Source organism: Nymphaea colorata, chromosome 2 (assembly GCF_008831285.2).
Source record: "Nymphaea colorata isolate Beijing-Zhang1983 chromosome 2, ASM883128v2, whole genome shotgun sequence".
NCBI classification, from domain to species: Eukaryota; Viridiplantae; Streptophyta; class Magnoliopsida; order Nymphaeales; family Nymphaeaceae; genus Nymphaea; species Nymphaea colorata.
Window position 1 is genome coordinate 22,240,255 of NC_045139.1, and position 23,847 is coordinate 22,264,101.

At 36.8% G+C, this 23,847-nt stretch overlaps 1 protein-coding gene across 1 annotated transcript; it reads left to right on the plus strand.

Annotated features, from left to right (window-relative positions):
• Positions 1-6,455: 6,455 nt before the first annotated feature.
• Positions 6,456-22,641, plus strand: LOC116248031 (ATP synthase small subunit 6-A, mitochondrial-like). The gene is made up of 3 exons (XM_031620596.2): positions 6,456-6,658; positions 6,791-6,833; positions 22,359-22,641. Exons 1-3 carry the CDS (start codon positions 6,538-6,540, stop codon positions 22,360-22,362), a joined length of 168 nt encoding a protein of 55 aa, XP_031476456.1. The 5' UTR covers positions 6,456-6,537; the 3' UTR covers positions 22,363-22,641.
• The last annotated feature ends 1,206 nt before the right edge of the window (positions 22,642-23,847 follow it).

Sequence of the window (23,847 nt, forward strand, 5' to 3'; positions counted from 1 at the left end):
ATTATGCATCCATGAGAGGAAGAAAAAAAAAATCTTGCAATCCGTTTTTTTTCTTGTTTGATCTTTTAGGAACTTGCTCTTGTTACAGGAGATGTGCTGGAATTATTAGAAGCAATCAGAGATCATTGGGTTTACTCGAACGAGTTTGAGTCGAGCTTGAGTTGGCTCAACTTGTTGTGCAGCCCTAATCGCAACCAACCACTTAAGAGAATTTGTGCAATTCTTTACCTCTAAATATGATGAGGGCTTCTCATTGACAATTGACTCTCCAACTGACAAAGCATAAACACCTATCGGTGTATCTATACCTTTGTTCGCTCATGATGTTGAATGACTTCATCTAACTTCATCATGGATGGAAGCTGCACTAAAGGTGCTCATGAAGAACTTGATGATTGATCATGGGGTTGAGAGTCAACTTCAAAATTTATATTTTTCTATACTTGTCATATTTTGTCCTTTCTCTTTTACACACTCAACAGAAGATTTACTTTGTTGATGTAATAAAGGTGATTCATCCAAATTATATCTTTATTGATAATAAGTTATGGAGACTTACAAGCATCATACCAAAGTCTATATCTCTTTACTCTAGATGCTTAACAAACAAAGAAACATTTTCTAGCCTTAGGCTTAAGTTTACCTTGATCAATCTGAGCATATGTAGGACAACCAAATCTTCTTAAATTAGAAAAATATACAAGAAAACCAAACCATACCACTTTGGATGTCTTGCATTCAATTGAAGCATTTGGAGACCAATTTACCACATAGCAGGCCATACTAATTAGTGCTGCACAAAACTCTTTTCCAAGCCCTGCATTAGATAATATATAATATGTATTTTCTAACAAAGTTATATATGTATGCTTTGCAACCCTATTTTATTGGGGAGTTTTAGCAACAATGTGCTTCCTATCAATGTCTTCAACTCTGTAATATTTAGTGAACTCGTTATTACAAAATTCAAGCTCATTATCAATTTAAAATCTTTTAATTTGTTTCCATGTCTATTTCCAAATGAGTTTTTTTTTCATCTTTCAAATCTCACAAATACCATACTTTTATACAACAAAAAGTAAACCAAAACTTTTCTAGAATAATCATCAATAAAAGGAGCATGTAATGAGCACGACCTTTCTAATTTACTTGTGCAAGAGTTCACAAATATGAGTGAATGCAATCCAAAATGCAAAACTGACTCTTTTATGCTTACCAAATACATAATTTTCACAAAAGTTCATTTTTCTCATGCTCTAACCATCAAAAAAACTCCTTTTGCTCAAAATACACAGCCCTTTCTCACTCATATGACCAAGCCTTATGTGTCATAATTTCAGTTGTTTGACTCTGATATGAAAGATATAGCAACCATAGTCACAAAAAAAGCGTTATTTAAAAAAAAACACGACAAAATGAAATGCCATTTAAAACTAAAAAAACGCATTTTTTTAAACATTGAAAACATGTTTTTAACATGTTTTTTTCACTTTTTTATTTTTTTAATGCAAACAGTTTTTTTTATTTTCTATTTTTATTTGTTGCTAATCTACTTGTCTTTTGATGTTTATGTTATTATTTTCTCACTTATTTTATTTTCCTCAATTTTATTTTTTTTATTTAAAAAAATACCTTTTTTCCCTTTTTATGTATTTTTCAAGCCCGCCGCATTATACCAAAAAAAAAACCTCGCTATTTAAAACTTCAAGACGTTATTTGTGACTATGATAACACTAAACCTCTCATTATGGAACCTTTCAAAACATATAAACTTTAAATTTTCTTATTTTTCATTAATGAGACACCTTTGATAACTTTCGTAAGTCTACTTTCAAATGAGTACATGCAATCATTTCATCCAAGAGTACTCAATGCAATAAGATTCTTCTTTAAATTAGGGACATGCCTTACATTGGCCAATGTTGTAACAATTTCATCATGCATCTTAATTTTGACAATACATTTGCCAACAGTCTTACAAGATGCATTATTACCCATCAAAACTGAACCACCTTCATTTGGTTCATAAGTAGAAAACCATACATATTAAGGCACACATAAAAAAAAACATCCAAGTCAAGAATCCATTCATCTTGGGATCTTTTCTTTTACATGTTCAACAATTACATAGCATCCTTTGCAATACTAGCCTCTCCTTGGGTCTGTATCTTTTTCTGGTCTTTCTTTTCTCTCTTTTGTTGCTTATTTTTCAACTTATAACAATTGAAAATTTTATGTCTCTTTTTGTGACAATAATTTAAAAACAAAATTTTACCTCTCGACTTCGATTTGGATTTGGATTTGACCTTCTTGTCCTTCACACATCACTCTTTTGGTCTCCCTCTAGCAACGAAACCAACAGTTCATTCATTGCCATCTGTGACTATCAACTCTGTCAATTTTTTCTTTACTCATATAAATTGTTTTAACTTCATCAATGATAATAAACTTTAACCATAAATTATGGTTTCCCTAAAATTTTTATAGGATGGCAATAGAGAACACGATAGCAAAAGGACTTGATCTTCATCTTCAGTTTTCACATCTATATTTTCAACTCCATAATAATAGAAATAAATTTATGGATGTGAGTTTTGATGGGCGTACCTTCTGACATGCGAAGATATATAAACACTACTTTAGGGCTAACCATTTTGTGAGGGACTTTGTCAAATATAACTTTGCTAATTTTTCCTAAATGCTCCTTCTATCATAATCTCTTGAAAAACATCATTAGTCAAACAAAGCTGAATGGTAGTAAGAGCTTTATCATCTAATTCATTCCAATCATCTTCAATCATAGTAAGAGATTTTTCACTTTTCTAAATAATGTCTTCTTTAACCTTTATTGAGTCAAAATAGTGAGCATAGTACTTGTCATAAACTGAAACTAACAATGCCATCAAACTTTTGAATATAAAACTTCATTGCTGATAAATGATAAGATAGTGGTTCAATAAGTCTAACTGCTCTTGCATATTAGATTGTTAAAGCAAATAATACTGCCTAATCGAAATAATCTTTCACAAAAAATTATCAAATAAGAAGAAAAATAAACCGTAGGGAAGAAGAGCAATACACCAGCACAAGATATATGTGGTTCAGTGATATGCCCACATCGATGAGCAAAGGAGACAAACAAGCAATACAATAAATCCCTCAGAACCCAAATTGGGCAATGCCCTAGTGGGAAGAAGAAAGAGGGCACTCAAAGAGAATAAGATAGTACATTTCTCTCTCTTAAAAGAAAAAAAAAACCTCAAGAAATAGCTTTAAATCAAACCTGGAGCCTTCACTGTAAATGGCAGGACAATATGCCTCTTTCTCTTTTTCTTTCTCTCACTTTTTTCCCCAAGAAAAAAACTCCCACAACCTAATGTGTAAAGGGGAGAGTCCCCTTTATGATTTCTTTTTTTTCCTCTTCATAACCCACACCATTAGAGTTACTTCATAAACCCTCATGGAAAATATTTCTCTTCTTGTATAGGGTTCAATGCACACATAACAGGTACAACCCAATGCATACGTAGATATACATAAATTGTATTAACTACCTAATAACATTAAATATATCAACCGACTCTAAATCATTACTAACTGGGATGCTTCTGGCAAATAAAAAGCAAAGTACTTTTGTAAAAGAATAAAAATGCTTTGAAAAAAAAAGGAAAATAACTTCTTTTTTTTAGGACATCAATAATTATTTGATATTAAAAAGGTTGACGCAATTGAGGAACTACATATAGTTCTCAAACTATGAAGGAAAGGGCCTGTGGATCAGTTGAAATCAAGATCAAGCTATTTGGGATTGACCAGGTCATTGGCGAGTGAGTGTAAGGCAAACCAAAAACCGTAACATGAATTATACCTAGCACGATTCCAAATTAAAATACTTCAATCATTTCGATTTTTTTTGAATGGGGGAAAAAATAATATCTATCATGATCTAAATAATAATATGCATCATCCCTATCTTACTTGAAATCCAAGAAATTCATTTAAAGTTGGAATAATTTGCGGACCAGGCCTAGAATTTCATTTTGAACAGTGGAATTCGATTCATGACCAGCAATTGGAGACAATGCAGCCTAAAAATCCCACCCCCCACCTATTTGTAAACCTCAAGGAATTGAAGTTAAATGAGAGAAATAAGAGGTAATTATAGAGGGAAGAGACCCAAAGTGTATTATAGTCTCTTTATTAAGAGTAATTAGCTACTTGTTAGTCATTATTTGATTAAACATAGTTTTAATTACACTAATAGGGTCAAATTTCTCTAAAATAGGGTTGATGACATGAGGTTTGACCATGCCAGGGGCGGGATGCCTCCCAAAGACTGGCCTGGCTGTGCAGGTCTAACAAGGCCATAGCTAGCTGAGCCAAGCATGGGCTGGACCTAGCCAAGCAGGGCTGGCAATGGCCCGGTGCGGAAGCTTGGGTAGGCCTGACCGGCCAGGCCAGCCTGTCACGTTGGCCATGGGGCCTATTGAGAGAGAACAGCAGCATTCTATGAATTTTTTGGAAAAAAAATGAGGGTATTTTAATAAAAATAAAAGACATTTAGAGACAATCAAGGGTATTTAGAAAATTCAAGGATAGCTTGAAAAAAGAAGGTTACCTTAGGAATTTTGAAAATATATTAAGGGTATTTTAGAAAGTGACCATGATGCTGTGATCCTTGTGCACAAGAAGGGTTTGTAACTTGGATTTATATATAAAACTGGCTCTAAATACCTAGTAAGTTAACATTGGAAGTTTGTAATTGGAAACTAATACAAATAATGAATATGGATTTCGATGGCTCAAATCTAGAAAAACCTAGTGATACTTACTAATAATTCTTTTTGAGCATGTTGCATATCTATGTAAAGTTATGCTTTCATGCTATGGTCATTCACTCACAAGAACTGATCACCTCGTACTTATGTGTGAAACCAGATGAACAAGACCAAGGGATACTTACTAATAAGTGAGACAAGTTTTGCACGTTTAGATGTCAATAAATCTTAGATGTGTCAATAAAATAGCAGTGTGCATAGATGACATCTTATATATATATATATTATATATGGATTGTCAGAAAAGAGACCAATTAGACAGGGACAAAAACCATACCATCTAAATATGATATTTAAAGGTGTTTTTTTTTTTTTAAGTCTAACCTTACCAATATGAGAAACGAGACCAATTAGTCAGGGACAAAAACCATACCATCTAAATATGATATTTAAAGGTGTTTTTTTTTTTTTAAAGTCTAACCTTACCAATATGATCTTAAGGATAAGTTCAAGCAAAATATATATTAAGTTGATCATTTTTTGGTCTTTAATAGAGCTTTTATAATAAGCAAAATGATTGACTCTCATAGCAATCAACATTTTGATAATAGAAAAATCTTTATATCAAAATAGTTTATATATATATATATATATATTCGACGTGTGTGTGTGTGTAATCGACTTGATATTCGACGTCATGTAAACCTCGTAACCACATCCAAGGGCTTCGATTATCTTAGCTGGACTGAGAGGAATAACTTTGAGAATTCAAGTTAACTTTCCAGGCGAGGGTTGACTACTGGTTATCTACATGGCAAGATATTTAACCATTCAGTGTTTGTACAAACTCACAATGGTGACGTAGCTCTATCATAGTATGGGAGACATACCACGCAAGTTAACACTAATAAATAAAGTCGACCAAATAATAAATATCAGAGATGAAGGATGAGGATCCCATATCATCTTTTTTTACAATAGTGGTAAAATCTGTTTTTTTGTTTACAATGTAGGTCACACATAAAATGGATCTTAGATCAAAGGCTATCAAACACGTAAGGCCCTATTTGGAAATCAAACACATAACACCCTATTTGGAAAGGTGGAAAGGAACAAAAGTTTCAATTTGTACGGAAATAATACCACCAAGCATCAAACATGGCATTTTGGTGCCGAGAACTTTTGGGCTTAAATGGAACTTTTGTTTCAGGATTTTACTTCCACTTAAACAAGTGGGACTAAACTCCCAAGCTTATTTTTCTGCCCGTTGGATTTATTGTCTTTCACAATCGTGGTTGATGTTGGATTGAAAGTGATATTTTAGTTTCATGTAGAAACAAACATGAAACTAAAATACCCAAAATAAAAGTTCTAAAAAATCAAACAAGTTAGGTTACATGGAAGGTGGAACAAAATTCCACCAAAGGTAACTTGCACTAATTGATGCCTGGGTATTTAGTTATAGGCATTCAAGCGCCACTAAGAGTCCGATCAGACATGGCCAACGTGGGGGAGGTAAAGCCTTTGAGCTCAAGTGGGCTGGACGCACGCAAGACCCATTCCCACTGGGTGCAGTCTGGGTTGGTCTTGGCCGTTCACTTTCGGCATTCTCTTGGCGCCACCGGCCCCACCTCCCTCCCTCCGTCAGACTGGAGACACATATAAAAGAGGGCGTCGCCTCCTCCTCTCGTCCTGGGCTCTTGTTTAGGTTTCGGGCGTGAAGGAGCAGCGAGAGAGGAAAAGAAAGCGAGTGAACGGGATGGCGCGATTCGATCCGTGGAAAGTCTTCCTGAAGAGAGAATGGAACAGGAACTGGCCCTTCTTGGTGGGCTTCGCCATCACCGGAGCCCTCGTCACCAAGCTCACCGCCAGTCTTACCGGTTAATCATCCCTTTTCTCTCTCATTTCCGCCTTTTCTTCTTTCGGTTGGGCTTCTTGGTTGGAAGATCCTACTTTTAGTGGTTTCCCCCCTTTTCTCCGGTTCCCTAACGTTCGACAATTTGTATGTACAGAGGAGGACGCTAAGAATTCTCCTTTCGTGCAGAGGCACAGGAGGTACGGGACCCCTCTCTCTTTCTTGATTTCCCGTTTGAGGCCTACATTTGTGTTGTTGTGTGGATATGTGGAAATTGATCACTTCTCCAGACTCCAATCTGTGTCTTCTGTTCTAGATTTTCTTTTCCCCTTTACTTTCCTGCTACTTATGGTTTCACTTGCCCTGTAATTATCTCCCTGTCTCGTGCCATTAGTTTTCCTTTCTTCTGTACGTGCGGAGATTGCTGTTCTAGCTGTTTGTAGTTAGGAGCATCGAACTTGATGGTTTTGTCTATTGTCCTTTTGGATTATGATGCAATTTCACGTACTCCTTGCAACAATGTTAGGGAAAATAATGTTTTCGAATTCTATCCAACAAACTTTATAATCCTCACTCTCCTTCCTTTCTGTTCCCTGCTCATCATTAATCCTTCCCTTTCTTTTACTTTCCTTTCCATCCGCAGTATATGAGTGTTATCATATGTAGTGAGAGGTAGAAGTATGTGAGACGTTGATGTTTCTACTTGATTCCATGGTCAAGTTACTCATCTACTTCATTGAAAGCGTCTGGTATATGTATTGTGACAATGTCGATATGTGAACAAACTACTGCGTAATTCAAAGTATTTGTCTATTCTTGACAATGGTTTAGCACTCTTGTGTTTTCATATTTTTTCATGTGATCTTGTTATTTTGTGAAGTATGTTTCGTTTATCCATCTTCAAGTAATATTTTTTGCAAGTTGTTGCTTCTGCTCCTTTGGTTAAACAAGTGCGTATCAGCTCATGTATTTGTGAAATGCTTCTATGTATAAAATTGTCTATGAACAAGAAATCTTCAATTAATAAATAAAAAATTAGTAAGGAATAAAATATAGTCTTAAGGTTTAAGTTCATACTTCATCATAAGCTTATTGATTATTCTTTTCTTGTTCCATCAGTACCTTCCGTGCTTTTAATGTCATCATCAAAATCATCAGAAGAAGTAACAACAAGATCCAATAAACCTATGTTAGCGGTACATAAGTTATGCTCCCATTCGAAATCAAATTCTTGAGTCTGCATCTCAAAGTTTAGATGATCCACATATGCATGTAAATATAACATGAAAATTAACCATAAAAGCATAATTAATCTAATATGACATAATAAAATAATTGAATTAACAAAGTAACATATAATAATATTAAAAATATACGACACCTACATTTTTTTTGCTTTCATGAAAGAAGACACAAACTGGAGTGAAAAAAAAAACTTTACTTTTTGGTAGTGAGTTTATTCTTTGTTATTGTGTATATGAGAATACATGGTCCAATTTCTTTTCCAAATGATTATGTAATAGGCTGGGATAATAATCTCTTTGCAAGTTTTTGGAGTTTGGGTGTTTCTGATCCATAAGACGACCTCCAATAAAAAGGACTGACTTCTTCATCTCTTTTGCTAGCTCAAGTCTATAGATTCAAATTTTTCGTTACAAAACTTTGAATATTTGGAAGTATGTCTTATGATCTAAGGATATGTATAAAGTCTCTCCATGCCTTATATTTTGTTTTTAAATATCTCATTATCTTGATTTGAAAGGACACATCGATGATCACCTTCCAGCATTTTTAATATAATATTTTAGATTCCAACAATGAGCCATGTTGTGCCAAGGAGTGTCTCTTATCCTATCTTTTTATTAATGTTGAATATATGCAATAAAGAAACTCTGAATTGTCAAGTGTAGTATTTTTCTTCTGATGCTCAAAAACTATATATTGAATTTGCTCAATCATATGATCTAGCATTTCGTAAACTTCATGAAGTATAGGTTTATCTTTATCAACTTCTTTTAACATGTCTCAAATTGGTTTTGTAAAATCCAAAAACTATTTGTCTTAACACACATCATCCACAATGATGTTTTAATTGCTTGAGTTTTAATTTTATCTTCAACATGATAGAAACTCCAACAGTCCAACCTTATCAGTGACTGTGTGAACCATGATTTTCTTGACATGTGTTGAATTCTTTTAATCATGAAGTATGCAACACTTCTACATCTCTTGAGAATCATATTTTTTAATATGAATTCTTGCTCGAATGATTGAAATAAACCATGTCTTATTAACCTCATTCACCACTGAATTAGGGCCAAAAACTCCCTCAGCACGAGAGAGGATCCATTTCATTAAAAGCATAACTTCCTAATACAGTATCAGTCCCTTTATGTAATAGGGAAAATGAGTCGTCTGCTCCTAAGACCTGACCCACGCCTTATTCCTGTGCCCTATAATATTTCTAATAAAACTGTTCAGGGTTAGAGGCTAACATTGCCCCTCTCTTAATCAACACCTTGTCCTCAAGGTGTGAACTCAGGAAATTGTTGCTGTGTGGCTATGGCGTCTTCCCATGATGGACTGGGAGCTTCTGGTCTTTGCCACTCCACTAGCCAGGCTGTGCAAGGTTGACCTGACCTCCTGAAAAGTTTCTGCTAAAGCACTCGAAATGGAAATAGGTCTCCTGAAGGAATACAAGGCAGTGGGCTGACTGCATTATCTGGCTCAGATCTAGAATAGTAGGCCTTCAAGAAGCGGGAGTCATGGAACACAGGATGAATTGGTGAACTCTTTGGAAGCTGTAACCTATAGGCCAATTTCCCAATTCTTTCTATCACCTTAAAGGGACCCGAATACTTGCAGACAATTTATGGGTTCTTGCTGATCGGCGCTGTTCCTTTTATGCAGGAAAATTCTTCAAGTAGATCCACTGGCTTACCTCATATTCTTGGGGATGATGCTTTCTATTGTACTGCCTGTCATTCTATTTTGAGCAGCTGCCAGCCTGTGTTTAATAATCTCCAATACTTGGTCCCTTGCTATATAAGCTAAGTATCTACTTCGTCCAACTGTGCCCCTTGAGGATGGAAGTGACGTAGGTCAGGTGGTGGTCGCCCATACACCAATTCAAAAGGAGATTTTCCTAGGACAAAATGTACGGCTGTGTTATAGGAATACTCGGTCCAAGAGAGATACTCCGTTTAGTTGTGAGGCTGGTACTTTGCGTAGCGCCTCAAATATGTCTCTAATACTCAATTTGGAACTTGCGTTTGACCATCCGAATGTGGATGATATGCAGTACTCATTTGCAGCTTGGTTATCTGCAATTCGAAGTAATTTTTCTAGAAATTACTCAAAACAACGGGTCACAAGCACTTACCACTGACCGTGGCATACCATGCTGCTTTCCTATGTCACATCCTTGGCTGTGAAAGGGTGTGACAGTGCTATAAAGTGCACATACTTCGATAACCTGTCCACCAGCACTAAGATAACTGATTTCCCTTTTGATTGAGGCAATCCCTCTGTAAAATCCATTGACAAATCATCCCATATTTTGTTGGGAATGGGCAGAGGTTATAAAAGGCTAACAGGGCATAGAGTTTCGTATTTGAGCCGTCTACAAGTGTCACATGCCTTGATGTATTATCTGACGTCTCTCTTCATGCCTGGCCAAAAGAATGACTGCCGACCCTCTTGTAAGTTGCTTTCTTCCCCTTGATGTCCCCTTTCTATGCTATCATAGAATGAAATTACTTCCTTGATTAGATTGGGTTTTGCAGTACATATATTCTGTTTTGATAGTATAGGTAAGGTTCCTTCCATTTGTACCGATATACGTGGACTGAATCTTGCTCGAGCTGTTCCCTCTTCTTTTGCACTTTAGTTGATTTGTGGTGTTCTTCTCTTAATTTCTCCCATATGTATGCAACAGGCATGCATATCAAAGGTTGACAGAAGTTATATACTTCAGCTCGGTTTTCTTCTTCATGTTTTCGCGACAAGCTATCTGCCACTTTGTTTTCAATGGCCTTCTTGTATATATCAAATTCATATTCAACAAGGTTCATGACCCATTTTATTTGGGTAGCACCAACTGATTTTTGCTGCATGCAGTGCTTTAAACTGCTGTGGTCCATCGAAACCTATGTGACACGGGTATGTGGGATTGCCCTACGTACCCCTTCCGGTATGTGGGTACGCAGAAGCGGGTACGGGTTGGATAACTGATCTAGGATACCGCCCCTTGGAATAGACTTCCACCCCTTGCAACTCATCCAACAATTCCTCAATAACTGATATACGATACCAGTTCTTGATGATGCTGCATTAAGCGCCCTGTAATCCACACAAGACCTCCATGTTCCATCCTTTTTTGGACCAACAATGCTGGAGAAGAGTAAGGGCTTCGACTGGGCTGGAGTCGGCTGGACCACTCCTTCCAACACCTATCTCCCCTTTCTGAATGTGGCTGTATCTATAAGGTTTCAAATTGACTGGTCTAAACCCAATTTCTAATTCGATATGATGGTCAAATTCACACCTTGAGGGTTAACCCTTTTGGAGTCTCAAACACACCAGCATATTCAGCCGTAACAACACGTAAGAAGGCTGTGGCTTCTAACTTGGATGTAGTCTGTTGTTGTGGACTGCTAGATTCAGCAGACATTAAGAGAAGATGCAGCCTTTCCTCTCCAAGTCTGATCTTATTCGTGTGTGTGTCCTCTTGTCCATTGAAGAAAGCTGCCGCCTCTGCAATTTTCTCCATCTGCTGCCTTACAGGTCATTGCCATGGTGGTAAAATCCCACCAAACTTTTCCCAATTCCTTCAACCACTGAATTCCTAAAACCAAATCAGCTCCTCCCATAGTTAGGGGAAATAATTCCACCACAAATCGGTGTCCTTGGATCTTGATTTCTTCTTTTGAGCAGCATTCTTTATACCACCGTGATCTACCGTTGCCAACCACCATTTTAAATTCTGATTGCTCAATTATTTTGCAGCCGCATACCTTGGCAGTCTTCTCCCAGTGAAATTATGTGTCGACCAATATGCTGATAATCCTCCCCTTCAATCCACCCGTTGAGGAGTCTGCTCGATTTTTCCTTTCCGATTCTTGCCAACTCGAAGGCTTCTAAGAGGCCTTGGAGTCTGGCTGCTTTCACCTTAATGTGATACTCCTCCTTCAATCCACCCTACGAAGGTGTCAATCAAGGCCTCGACAGGCCACCCAGGCACCATATTGCTTTCCTCCTCAAATTTTGTTTGATACTCCATCACTTTTCATTTCTGTTTGATTTTAGACAATTCAACGTTATAATCTAAGTAAGCCGAGGGTCCAAATCTCACCTTGAGCACCTCCACGGAAGCCCTTCACAGCGGCTTCCCTTGTTGTGTGATGATCCACCTATACCAGTGTATCGGTCCCTCCAAGTGAACAACAACGTGCGACACCCATTGTTTTGATCACAATTTTCTAGCAATCGAAATACTATTTCGCTCTAAATATCCAACTGATGGGATCCTCTCCATTAAACTTGGGGAATTCCATCTTATGCAATGTTGTGAAAAGTGTATCGTAAGCCGTATCGGTCTGGCTTTAAGATACGCTGTATTGTAAAACATCGTAATTGTATCGTATTTTTTTTAAACACAAAAACTAATCAGAAAAAATAGAAAAAGTTCTGAAAAATCAGTAAAAATTAGCGTATCGTAACTGTATCACAACATATAGTAATTTTATCATAACGTATCGTAGTTGTATCGTAACTGTATCGTTCGGTATCGTATGATATGGTGCTCGTATTGTAACTGTACGATCTATGTCACCTGAGTGCGGGTGCCGACACGACACATCTCCAAAAATTTAGGTGCGGGGTTGCGGCGAGAGTATTTTATTATTATTATATATATATATATATATATATATATATATATATATATATATAATATGACAAAAAATTGTCTATAAACCACAAAATTATTAAATAAAAAGATCAAAATTTCAATTTACTAATCATGATATCATTATTAATCATTAGTTCAACATTTAACAAGAAATATACTCTAATTTGAGTTCACATAATTACATTCATTGATAGATATCCATATCTGCTTAACATATTTCCATACTAAACCACATAATACAAGTACGAGAACTATTATGCACAATTAATTGCACACTAGCATATTAAGCAAATAAGAAGTGCAATATGTGTCGCTGATGATGACAACTAAGAATATTATCCAAATAAAGGCATCAAAACACATGCAAAATATTTATGCGGCTAGAAGTTTTGATAATCACCAGCTCTGAAGTGCAGGTTCAACACTTTCAAGGTCAACAGCTTGAAGCTGCCCAAACCTGTAATTAAAGAGGGAATGAAAGACAATGTCACAAAGCTATTAAAAACATTGATACACCACAAGACTTCACAATTATGCCAATCAAATAATTAGCAGGAGAACCATTTGATAAGTGTCGTCATTTAGGAAATAGACAGGTTTCATGAACCATCAATTATCAATCAGTGTCAGCAAAGCCTCACTTTAGTAGTTAATACATATGACTATCATGATCAACTAAAAAGAACAATATCTAGGACAAGGAAGATGACAGAAAAAACAAATACAGTGTTGGAGGAGAAGTAAGAAAAGCTGCTGATTTTGCACAAGATAGCAAAGTAACTAAGTAAGGTATGAGCCAATAAGCAAGAAAAAACCTCCAGAAATTAAACTGACGATCCGTTACAGAATACCAATGCTAGCTTGTCAAGCATCCCCTTTCACATGTGAGTAATTCTAAGACTGAGATGTTAAAATATAAATCCTTCACCAGCACGTTGAAGAGGAGTCTCTTAGGATTCCACCCCCTTGTAGAATGTGTTAAGATATTTAATGTCCTTGTAACATGTGAAGAGTCTCCTAGGATTCTATGTTGTAGTTAATATCCTTGTTATATGTGAAGTCTCCTAGGATTCTATGTTGTAGTTAATATCCTTGTAATACGTGAAGTCTCTTAGGTTTCTATGATGTAATCAATGCTCTTGGAGCTTGTGAAATCTCCTAGGATTCTACAATTGGAGACTCTTAGAATTCTGAAAATGAGATTATAAATAGAGGCCGTGCAAACCATTTTGGCTACGGCTTCTTCTCCTCAGTTTCTTCTTGTTTTCATTCTCCCTCTCTCTCTCTCTCTCTATCTCTATCTTCCTGCGTGAGTACTGTTTTCTGGTTACAGATATTGGTGCTAGATTTCTATCATGAGATACATATGACCCAAGTGCAGTTAATAATTCTAAGAACATCCCATTTATGTGATATTATGTATGCAAATGTTAAAAGCATAATCTAACATCTAGTGTGTTAAAGGAAGGAGAACAAGAGCGAATGAGAATGCCGATTCCAATAGGTAACTTCATACAGTCATACTTCAAAGTTTATACATCAATATAAATTACATCATGACATCAATCAGAGTTGCATTCCACTTCCACTTCCACCAATATCTTGATTTTCTTCAACGCTTTCAACGATGTCATTATCATCATATGCCTCAGAAGGAATAACAGGATCAGAAAAATCCATGTTTGCAGTATTGCGTTCTCCATCGAAATCAAATTCATCTGGATTTACATCCCAATATTGAGATGATCCACAACTGCATTTTATTAAAGACAAAAGTTAAACAATACAAAATATTGACCATATAAATATAAGAAATCTAATACAACATAGGAAATTGAGCAAAGCAAAACAACATAATAAAGAAATACCTGTATTCTTTTTCTTTCCTTGAAAGAAGATGCAAATTAGAATGCACATAAACCAAGTCCTCTGCACGTTGGTTAGTGAGCTTGTTCCTTTTAATGTTGTGTATATGACCATATATGCTCCAATTTCTTTCACAACACGATAATGTAACAGGTTATGATAGTAACCTCAAAGCAAGTTTATGAAGCACGGGCATTTCTGATCCATAGGACGCCCACCATTCAAAAGGACTCATGTCATCATCTTTTCTTGCTGTTGCTGCACTTTCTGAACTAAAATCTCCTAAAGAAAACTTGTTATATTCATAAATAGCTTGTCTTCTGATATAAGAATCTGAAAAAAGTCTATCCATACATCACATTCTTTGAGTGTTTAACTCATTATCTAGATTTGGAGTAACACGTCCGGGAGCTCCTTCAATCCATTTTTTAGTATAATATTTGAGATTTAAAGAATGAGCCATGCAATGCAAGAGAGTATTGCTTTTATCCCATCTTTCAACTAATATTGTACTTATGTGGTCAAAGAACTCTGAATTATCAAGTACAATGACTTTTTTTTCTTTCTTAAAAACTATACACTGAATTTGTTCAATCATATCCTCCTACATTGCGTAAACTTTATGAAGAATAGACTCATCTTTATCAACAGCTCCCAACATGCACCAAATTGTCTCTGTAAAATCCAAAAAATATGCAATTTTATCCTACCATTTATCTTCAACAATAAGGTTTTTAATACTTTGAGCTTTAGCCTCATCTTCAACCTGATAAAAACTCCACTCTCTACTAAACACCATTTGAATAAGTGAATTCTTTTCAGCATGACAATTATTGAAGCAAAGCGTGTCTCTGCAACCTTTAACAATCTCAAATCAAAATAACTACTAAAAAGAGACAATGCATGTTGGTGATTAACGATGAAATTTCTAATATTTCTTGCATCTTTTTCAATCTCTTGAATCCATGAGAATAGCTCATGTCCCTTAGGATCTGTATCTTAATTTGGAGGATTGCATATGTCCTTCAATGCTAAATTCAAAGTATGTGCAACACATGGAGTCCAATAAATTTGTGGAAAATCATACCTCAAACTAAGTCCAGCACTTTTGCATACAGCAGCATTGTCTGTAATGATTTGCACCACTTTATCAAGACCAACATCTTTAATGGCTTCTATAAATAATTACTTCAAATACCTGGCATCTTTATATTCTCCAGATGCATCAATTGCCTTAAAAAACATTGGTTCATCACGTGTAATGACAATGAAATTAATTAGTGGACGTCTTTGAATATCTGTCCACCCATCAAAAACAATTGATACCCCAGTGGTGATCCATTTAAACTTTTTTCTTTCTAGACTTTGCTCAACCTCATTTTTTTCATTATGAAGAAGTGATGTGCACAACCTTTCTGAACTGGGAGGTATATATCATGATAATTTGTTAGTTGCTAGCATAGTGCAAGCCTTCTTCCAATATGGATTTCTAGCTACATTGAAAGGAATGCAACTAGAATAGAAAAACTTAGCAATCACCTTATCTACTTCTGCTCTTCCGCAAGAATCAAAACATGTTTCTATAGTCTTTCTTTTTCTATCAGAACTCGTAGGATTTGTCACAATAATACTTGTTTTCTTCTTGTTGTGGATTGCATCAGCACGATCTTGCAACCTCTTGAACTCTCGAGCTTTTTTTGTAGAAACTTTTTTACATCCTCGAATTCCATGACCTGACAACTTCAACAAATGTGCTTTAATTCTTGTAAGATCCTATAAATGTACATTCACAATATTTGCATACAAAATGCACATTTCCACCGCCACTGCCTACATCTTTAGTGACCGCTTTCATTTCTTTCCACAATGGTTGTTCTTCAGATGCATATGCTTCACCAGGTTTTGTAGAAGACTTTGAAACATCACCTTCATCCACATTCAGACTAGATAAAGAACCTATTGCAGGAGAATCTGAAACAACTTCTTTTCCTTTCGTTTTGTTTGCCATCCTTTGACTTTTATAGTTTGTCTAGTGTTGGCTAGCTCTTGCACTGTTGCACAGGTAGAACATCAAACAATGAGCTTTAATTTTAAAACTATCTATGGATATGGAACAATAATTGCAAAAATTCAAGTGACATTCAGATTGAATAAAAGTAATTTGGCAAAAGAAACAAAATGGAAAAGGTTATGTCTAATAACTTCAATTTTCTATAGCAAATTCTTAAATCAAATGGTATCTTAGGTTTCCCAATACCACATGAAATAACTCCTACTGTTACTTAAATACCTAGACACAATCAAACATGCAGGAGAAAGGTATACAACAAAATAAATAAATGAAAAAGCTCACCCCAGCCAACTAGCCAAGAATCTTTTGTTCAAGCTTTTTCTGTTTCTTTTTCTTTTTCTTATCTAATTGTGTAGCAATGAACTTCTCTCCTGCAGACATGATGTAAAGGAAGACAGACTACCATCTTAATTGCTAAAGTAAATAACAAGTCATAAAGGACAAAGAAAGTCATAACAGTAATGGCTGATAACCTTTCTGAGTTCTGTTCAAACTTAGCACGGGTAATAGAAATACAATGTGGTGCACCAGGGCGAAATGCTGCACCATCCAAAAGCAAAAAGTCAAAATAGAAACATATTTAAATAATGAACATACTGCCCCTAAAATATGTGCAACAAGAAATATGGTGCCATTCAATAATACCTTTAAAGAAGTTAGTAACCCATCACCCTTTAGCCTGCCTGTCTCTTTGTCAACATACACTCAATACAGTTTCACACGAGGCTTTTTTGTTTCAGGATCCTAAAATGAGAATAACAATCAAATTAATGAACGGATGACTAAAAAAAAGTTTATATAGTTTATGGTCATGAATACACTTAACAGTTAACAATAGGAAACAAAAGTATATGAGCCAACTGTATGAAAGCCAGAAACTTTAAGAATAAAGGAAAAGAGAAAAGACACACACCCAGCGGAGGCAAACAAAGGAAAAACCAGAGATGATATTGATAGCGTGCACTAATTTACATTTTACACATTAATGAAGATCTAGCTTTTAATAGTTACGAAGGGGGAAATGATGCCATCACAGTATCACACGGTAAGCCACATATTATAATTTACACATGCTAGACTAAACTAAAGCAGCAAATCACATAAAACATCTAAAATTGGAAAAAAAAGAAGAAGAAAACCACCGAAAGTTCGAAACTGTTAATTAGGACAAAGGGAAAACACAATTCCTGAATTCACTAGAGCATTTGGAAATTCAATCAGATCATCAAGATTTCGCAAAAGAGAAAGACAATAGAGCTCCAAATTCATTCTTCTATACTTCCACTCAAACAGTAAATGAAACCAACTGTCCCACACTCAATGGGAGAAAATAACACCAACCAAGTCCCAAAAAATCATCTCTGAAAGAGGAAAGCCAGAGATCAACACAAACACTTACAAGTTACAAGAAAAAGCTCGATGAGGAGGAAATCGGGAATATCGGTAAGATCAATGATGTCAGTGATGTGGGCAAGCGCAGAAGCAATGGTTAGGGAGAGACAGAGAAGGGATGGAGGCCTCACTCATGTGATATCACAGGATGCTACCGTTCATCGGCTCCACCGAAGGGAACGAACGAATGAGACCGAGAGACGTAAGCCGGGGACGAACGAAGAGACCGAGAGACGTGAGCCGGGGACGAACGAATGAGCCCTTTGACTGTAGAGGAAGTTGCCGCTGGTGGAAGGGACGATTGCAGCCGACGCCGGTGGAAGGGAGGAAAGGATCGCAGTCTCGCAAAGTTGCAGTCGCAGAAGAGATAGTGAGAGAGAGAGCTCAGAGAGGAGAGCAGCGGGCTGCGGCAAAGGCGAGAATCGTGCCCTAAGCCCCTAAGTCCTAACGTTCTCAATGAAAATTAAAAAAAAAAAACAAATCTTAAAAAATAGCCGACTCGTTCGCGAGTCAGGTGCGCGTCAATAAAAGACATTTTTGGTCAGGTGTGGCTGACCGCTCGACTCAGCGTTGAAGGTTTTGGGTGCGAATCAAGGTCGCACCCACGTCCGCACCGGCACCTGCACCGCGTCGACACAGGTGCGACTTGATTTCAGGCGCACCCTGGTATCTTTGGTACAACAGGTGGTGTATCGTATCGCATTTTTGAAACGCGACGATACGTATCGTACGATACAGCCCTGTATCATACGATACATACAACACTGATCTTAGGAACCTTTGTATACTCTATCGTCTCTCCATTTCCTATCGGTGAGACTACAAACGCACCGTTGAGAGGCTGCGTTTCTATTTCCAGCGGTTCATGCTGAGGCGTGGATGATTCTGGTTGTCCACGGCGTGATCCTCCTATCTTGCCTGCCGTCCTGCTAATGACTTCCCGCAAGAGCGTCATCATCTCTTGCTGTTGCGATTGCATCTCCCTCTCTATGTTGCTAAGTTGTTGTTTGCTGCTCTTTTCAACACCTTCCAATCTCCCAGCGATCGAGCGACGAGCGCCCTACGCCTGCCTGCACAAAGCTTCCACCGCGACCAGCGCTTCCTTGGTGGTCATCTGCCTCTGATACCAAATGTTGGCCGTTGGCTAACAAAGCTGCGATAAAACTCACACACAAATGCAATTAATCTAATTCACCACTGAATTAGGGCCAAAAACTCCCTCAGGACGAGAGAGGATCCATTTCATTAAATTCATAACATCGTAATACAGTATCAGTCCCTTTATATAAGAGGGAAAATGAGTCGCCTGCTCCTAAGACCCGACCCACACCCTATTCCTGCACCCTAATTCCGACCCACAATGATGTGTTAAATTGCTTGAGTTTTGTTTTTATCTTCAACATGATATAAACTCCAATCTTTAACAGTGACTACATGAACCATGCTTTTTTTATTTGTTCGTGTTGAATTCTTTTAATCATGAAGAATGCAACACTTCTATATCTCTCGAGAATCATATTTTTAAATTTTGAATATGAATGATTGTTGGAATGATGAAAACAAACCTTGTCTTATTATAACTTTTAGCAATATCAAATCAGAATAACTACTAAAGGAGACAATGCATGTTGGTGATTTATAATGAAATTTCTCATATTCTTCACATCTCTTTCTAGATCTTCAATCCATGAAAATAGTTTATGCCTTCGAGAATCTTCCTCTTTGCTTGATGGATTGCATATGTCTAAGTTTCAATTTAAAGCACATGCAACACGTGGAGTCTAGAAGAAAGGAGAAATCATCTCTCAAACTTAATCTGGGATTCTGCAAAGAGGAGCAGTACCTATGATAATCTGTGCCACCTTATCAGGACCAACTGTTTTGATGACTTCTACAAATAACCACTTCAAATATTTAATATCTTTATATTCTACAAATGCATCAATAATCTTCAAAATATTGGCTCGTCACAAGCAATGGTAATAAAATTAATTAGTGGATGCCTTTGAGTGTCTATCCACCTATGGGAAATGATAGCTAAACTTTTCTCAACATCATCCTTCTCATCTTTAAGAATTGATATTCATAATTCTTTCTGAATTTAGCGGCACATATCCTTCAGCACATTTGCTAAAAGGCCTTCAATAGGAATTTCTAGCTACATTGAAAGGAATGTAGCCAGAAAAGAAAATCTACCTAATATCTGGTTCTGCTCTTTCACAAGAAATTGAACGTGTCTCTGTGGTATTTTGACCCGTCAGACCTGTCTTTCATTTCTTAATATTCCTACCAACACTCTTAAGGGACATGAAAATGTTTGTGGCACTTGATTGGTCTATCTTCTTTTGAACCAAATTAGTATGTGTTTGCAACTTCTTGAAATTTTCAAACTTTTCTGCATCAATCATATCACATGCTCGAATTCCAAAATGTGGCAACTTCAAAGATATGTGCCTTCACTCTTATGTAAAATCCAATAAATGAATTCTTACAAAATGCACATGCGCAAGGCCTACATTTCCACCACCACCACCACCTCCACCTCTATCTTTTGCGGACGCTTGTATTCCTCTTTACAGTGGTTGTTCTTTGCTTGCATATACAACACCAAGTTGTTAAGCAGGCTTGGTAGAACTAATATACTCCAAACAGAAGATCTTGCTGTGGTCCAATATAGTCTTAAGCAACTTGCTTTCTTTGTCCCCTTATCAGCCAACATGCAACTTTTATCTTCAAAATTTAAAATCCAAATTTGACAACAGTACAATTATACAATGGAACAACATATGAACAATTGTTAAATTTTATATGTACAACATCTGCAGACTATATATATATATATATATATATATATATCTTACATGTTTTATTCCTGTATTACATGTTTATAACTGTACAACTAGCAATACAGCATATGTTACATAAATTGTTTAACAAATCTCATTAACATGAATATGGCATAACGATCCAGTATTGTACGTCCACATAGATAACCAATTAACAAAACTGAGAACACATATGTATAAACAGCAATAGTCCACAATGATGTACTCTTTGCAGTATTATAAACATTAAAGCAAAGCATATGCAGCAAACAGTGAAACAGAAAACTAACTACGATGAAACAGAAAGCAGTCATAAAAATCGTAAAACATATGTAGCAATGACAAACCTAGGATTGCTAAACAGAAGATACCAAAAAAAACAATTATTAGAAAACACAGATGTAAACAGTAAAAATTTATGCAACAATGATTAATCTACAATCAGCGGAAAACATCTGCAGCGATGACGAATCTGGAATATGTTAAAAATGAAAAACTAAACTATAAGCCAAATGCAAGAAACAGTTGAAGCTGGGAAAATGAGGCTAACTATCCTATTTTCAGAACTTGAAAGATAAAAAAAGTTGGAACCTGAAAAACAACATAAAGGGAGCACGGGGACATCAAAACAGATCTCGCCCATTGCTGTTGAAAAATTGCATGCTGAAAATAGATTAGCTGATGCCAGAAAGGGGAGAGAGAGGAGCACGGGGACATCAGAACCGATCTCGCCCATTCTCGTTGATGGCCATTGGAGCAGGAACATGTTGGGGTGCAGTTTTCAGAACCGATCTCGCCCATTCTCGTTGATGGCCATTGGAGCAGGAACATGTTGGTGTGCAGTCTTCAGGGGACAGGAGGGATTTGATTGAAATAGGGTTTTCAATCACACCCTAATGCCTTAAGACCCCTTTCATATTTTTTTTTGTTTAAAAAAATTAAAGAGGACAATTTTGTCTTTGATGTGGCTTGACTGCACCCAACTTGCTGGGGACGTGAGTCAGATGTGCATCTAAATGTGGACAATTTTGGCCCAGTGTGGCTTGACTGTACCGGAGCTTTGCAGCTACAGCTGCTCATTCAGCAAGTGCTCTGACTTAGTTCATCTTTCTGTTCTGCGTGTTCGGCTTTTAGGTCAATGTGCAATAGATTTCATTATTTCTAGGAGGCTCTTACACTTGCCTTCAGGTTTCTTCTTCCAGTTCATTTTGTTATCTTCATGTTTGATGGCATTCCATATAAGGCTAGATTTGTTTTTGGGCTTTTGCAATTTAGAAGGGATTGTTCAACTTGGATTTAGCCCTTGGAACTGGATCTTTCCTTTCATACATGTGCTTTTTTCTTGGATTGCATCTTGTCTTTTAACTGGCCTAGGAAGAAAAGCTGTGTGTAGAAGATGAAGAAGGTTATGCTTTGAATTACCTAAGAAAGTGGTACAATCACTTTCTTTATTTCGTATAGCTTCCTGTCACCATTATGACGTTTCAGATACTTGTCAAGTTCTAAGAATGAGATATCTTTCAGTAGTTTCATTATTTAGCTTGTAGTTGCTGCATAAGTTGTTTTGTCTAGTGTAGGGGAGACTTTTTGGTATGCCTGGTTTTGAGCATGATTGAGCCTTTCTGCTTGTTCTCTAACTTCTGCTCCCTCCCTATTGCAGGTAAGCTTTTGGATGTTCATGGTTTGACAGTGTTGGGAGAGAACATTGCCCTTGAATTTTCTTTCTCTTGAAGCTTTGTTGTTTTCTTTTCCATGTCTTCGATATTGGGTGAAATACTTGGAAGCTCAACCGTGCTTTAGGTCTAGGCTTCCTAAACTTATTTTTCTTGGGGCTATCCATCAGAAAGTGAAAAAAACCAGGACCCTGTATAGCATTTAATCCACTTCGTTAATCTTCGTGAATAATGTGACTGCAACCATAAAAGTGACATCTCTGACTCTCATTGTGATTTCGCTTCACGATGTTGCGTTGTAGCTGCGGGCCTAATTTGTCCAGTTCTTTTAATTCTTCCATGTGTGTGTGTGGAGAGGGCGATATGTCGGACGTTTTGGGCACTTCTTGCCCTTTTATTCTATGCACCTCTGGTTCAGCTGATGAGCAAAATTGCTGGTACGACGGGATCGCTGTGATGTCCATTGTCCAGATATGGGGCTGGCGATTGAACCAAGTAGCCAGGAGCTTGAATCAATTCAGCTCGTACCGGCTCGATATGGGCCTGGTGATTGTTCTCATTAAACCCATTAATTAAATAAGCTTTTAGTGTGACGGTTGATTTGGATTTGCATTTGAAGCCCGCACACGTTTGTTCACGACTGTTTTACTAGTATATTATATAAGTCTTTTTACCATGTCAATTTGTGTAGCGTCACATATTTCTGAATATGTCCATTCATGTATAGGTCACGAAGCAAAACATCAATTTGAAATTTCAAGCGTTAAATTGCATTGACAAGCTTGGAGGGTTCCAAGTTTGGCTTGTTATAGAAATTGAAAGGTTATGTTCTTGATTAAATGACTCTGCTCCGCTCAAGAGGTGGACCTGCTTTTGTAAATAATATGAGTTCTGTTCATGCTCGCGTCACATATTTCTAAATTTGTCCATTCATATGTAGGTCACGAAGCAAAAAATCAACTTGAAATTTCAAGCGTTAAATTGCATTGACAAGCTTGGAGAATTCTAATTTCCAAGTTTGGCTTGTTAAAGAAATTGACAGGTTATGTTCATGACTAAATGACTCTGCTCCGCTAAAGATGAACCGGAAGCAGCTGGACCTGCTCTAGTAAATTTGAGTTCTGTTCATGCTCGTTTCCAAGCTCTTTTCATGAGTGCATGACTGGTAGCTCCTGCTACATCTTGCAAATAAAGAGTCAGAACTCAAAGGCCAAGTGTCCGCATGTTGTACACACTGAGAGTACCCCCGGCAAGAACTTTGCCATGATCATTTCCATGGATTTTGATCTCCTTAAATTCATTTTTTTGCTGGCTGCATCTAATGATGATTATCTGCTGGTCGATCAGACATAACTAGGCGGTGGGATGAAATATTTCTTTTGTTCACCTGAAACATTTGAAAGAACAAACTTTCTCCAAAATCATTCTTTGCTAGGAAAATATCTGGTTTTGTTTTCAAGTTGCAGCCCTGTGTCT

Bases quoted from the DNA above. Each gene is read 5' to 3' on its own strand.
- LOC116248031 (XM_031620596.2), top strand. From the start codon at position 6,538: ATGGCGCGATTCGATCCGTGGAAAGTCTTCCTGAAGAGAGAATGGAAC. The intron at 6,659-6,790 runs GTTAATCATCCC...TTGTATGTACAG, and splicing joins GCTCACCGCCAGTCTTACCG to AGGAGGACGCTAAGAATTCT.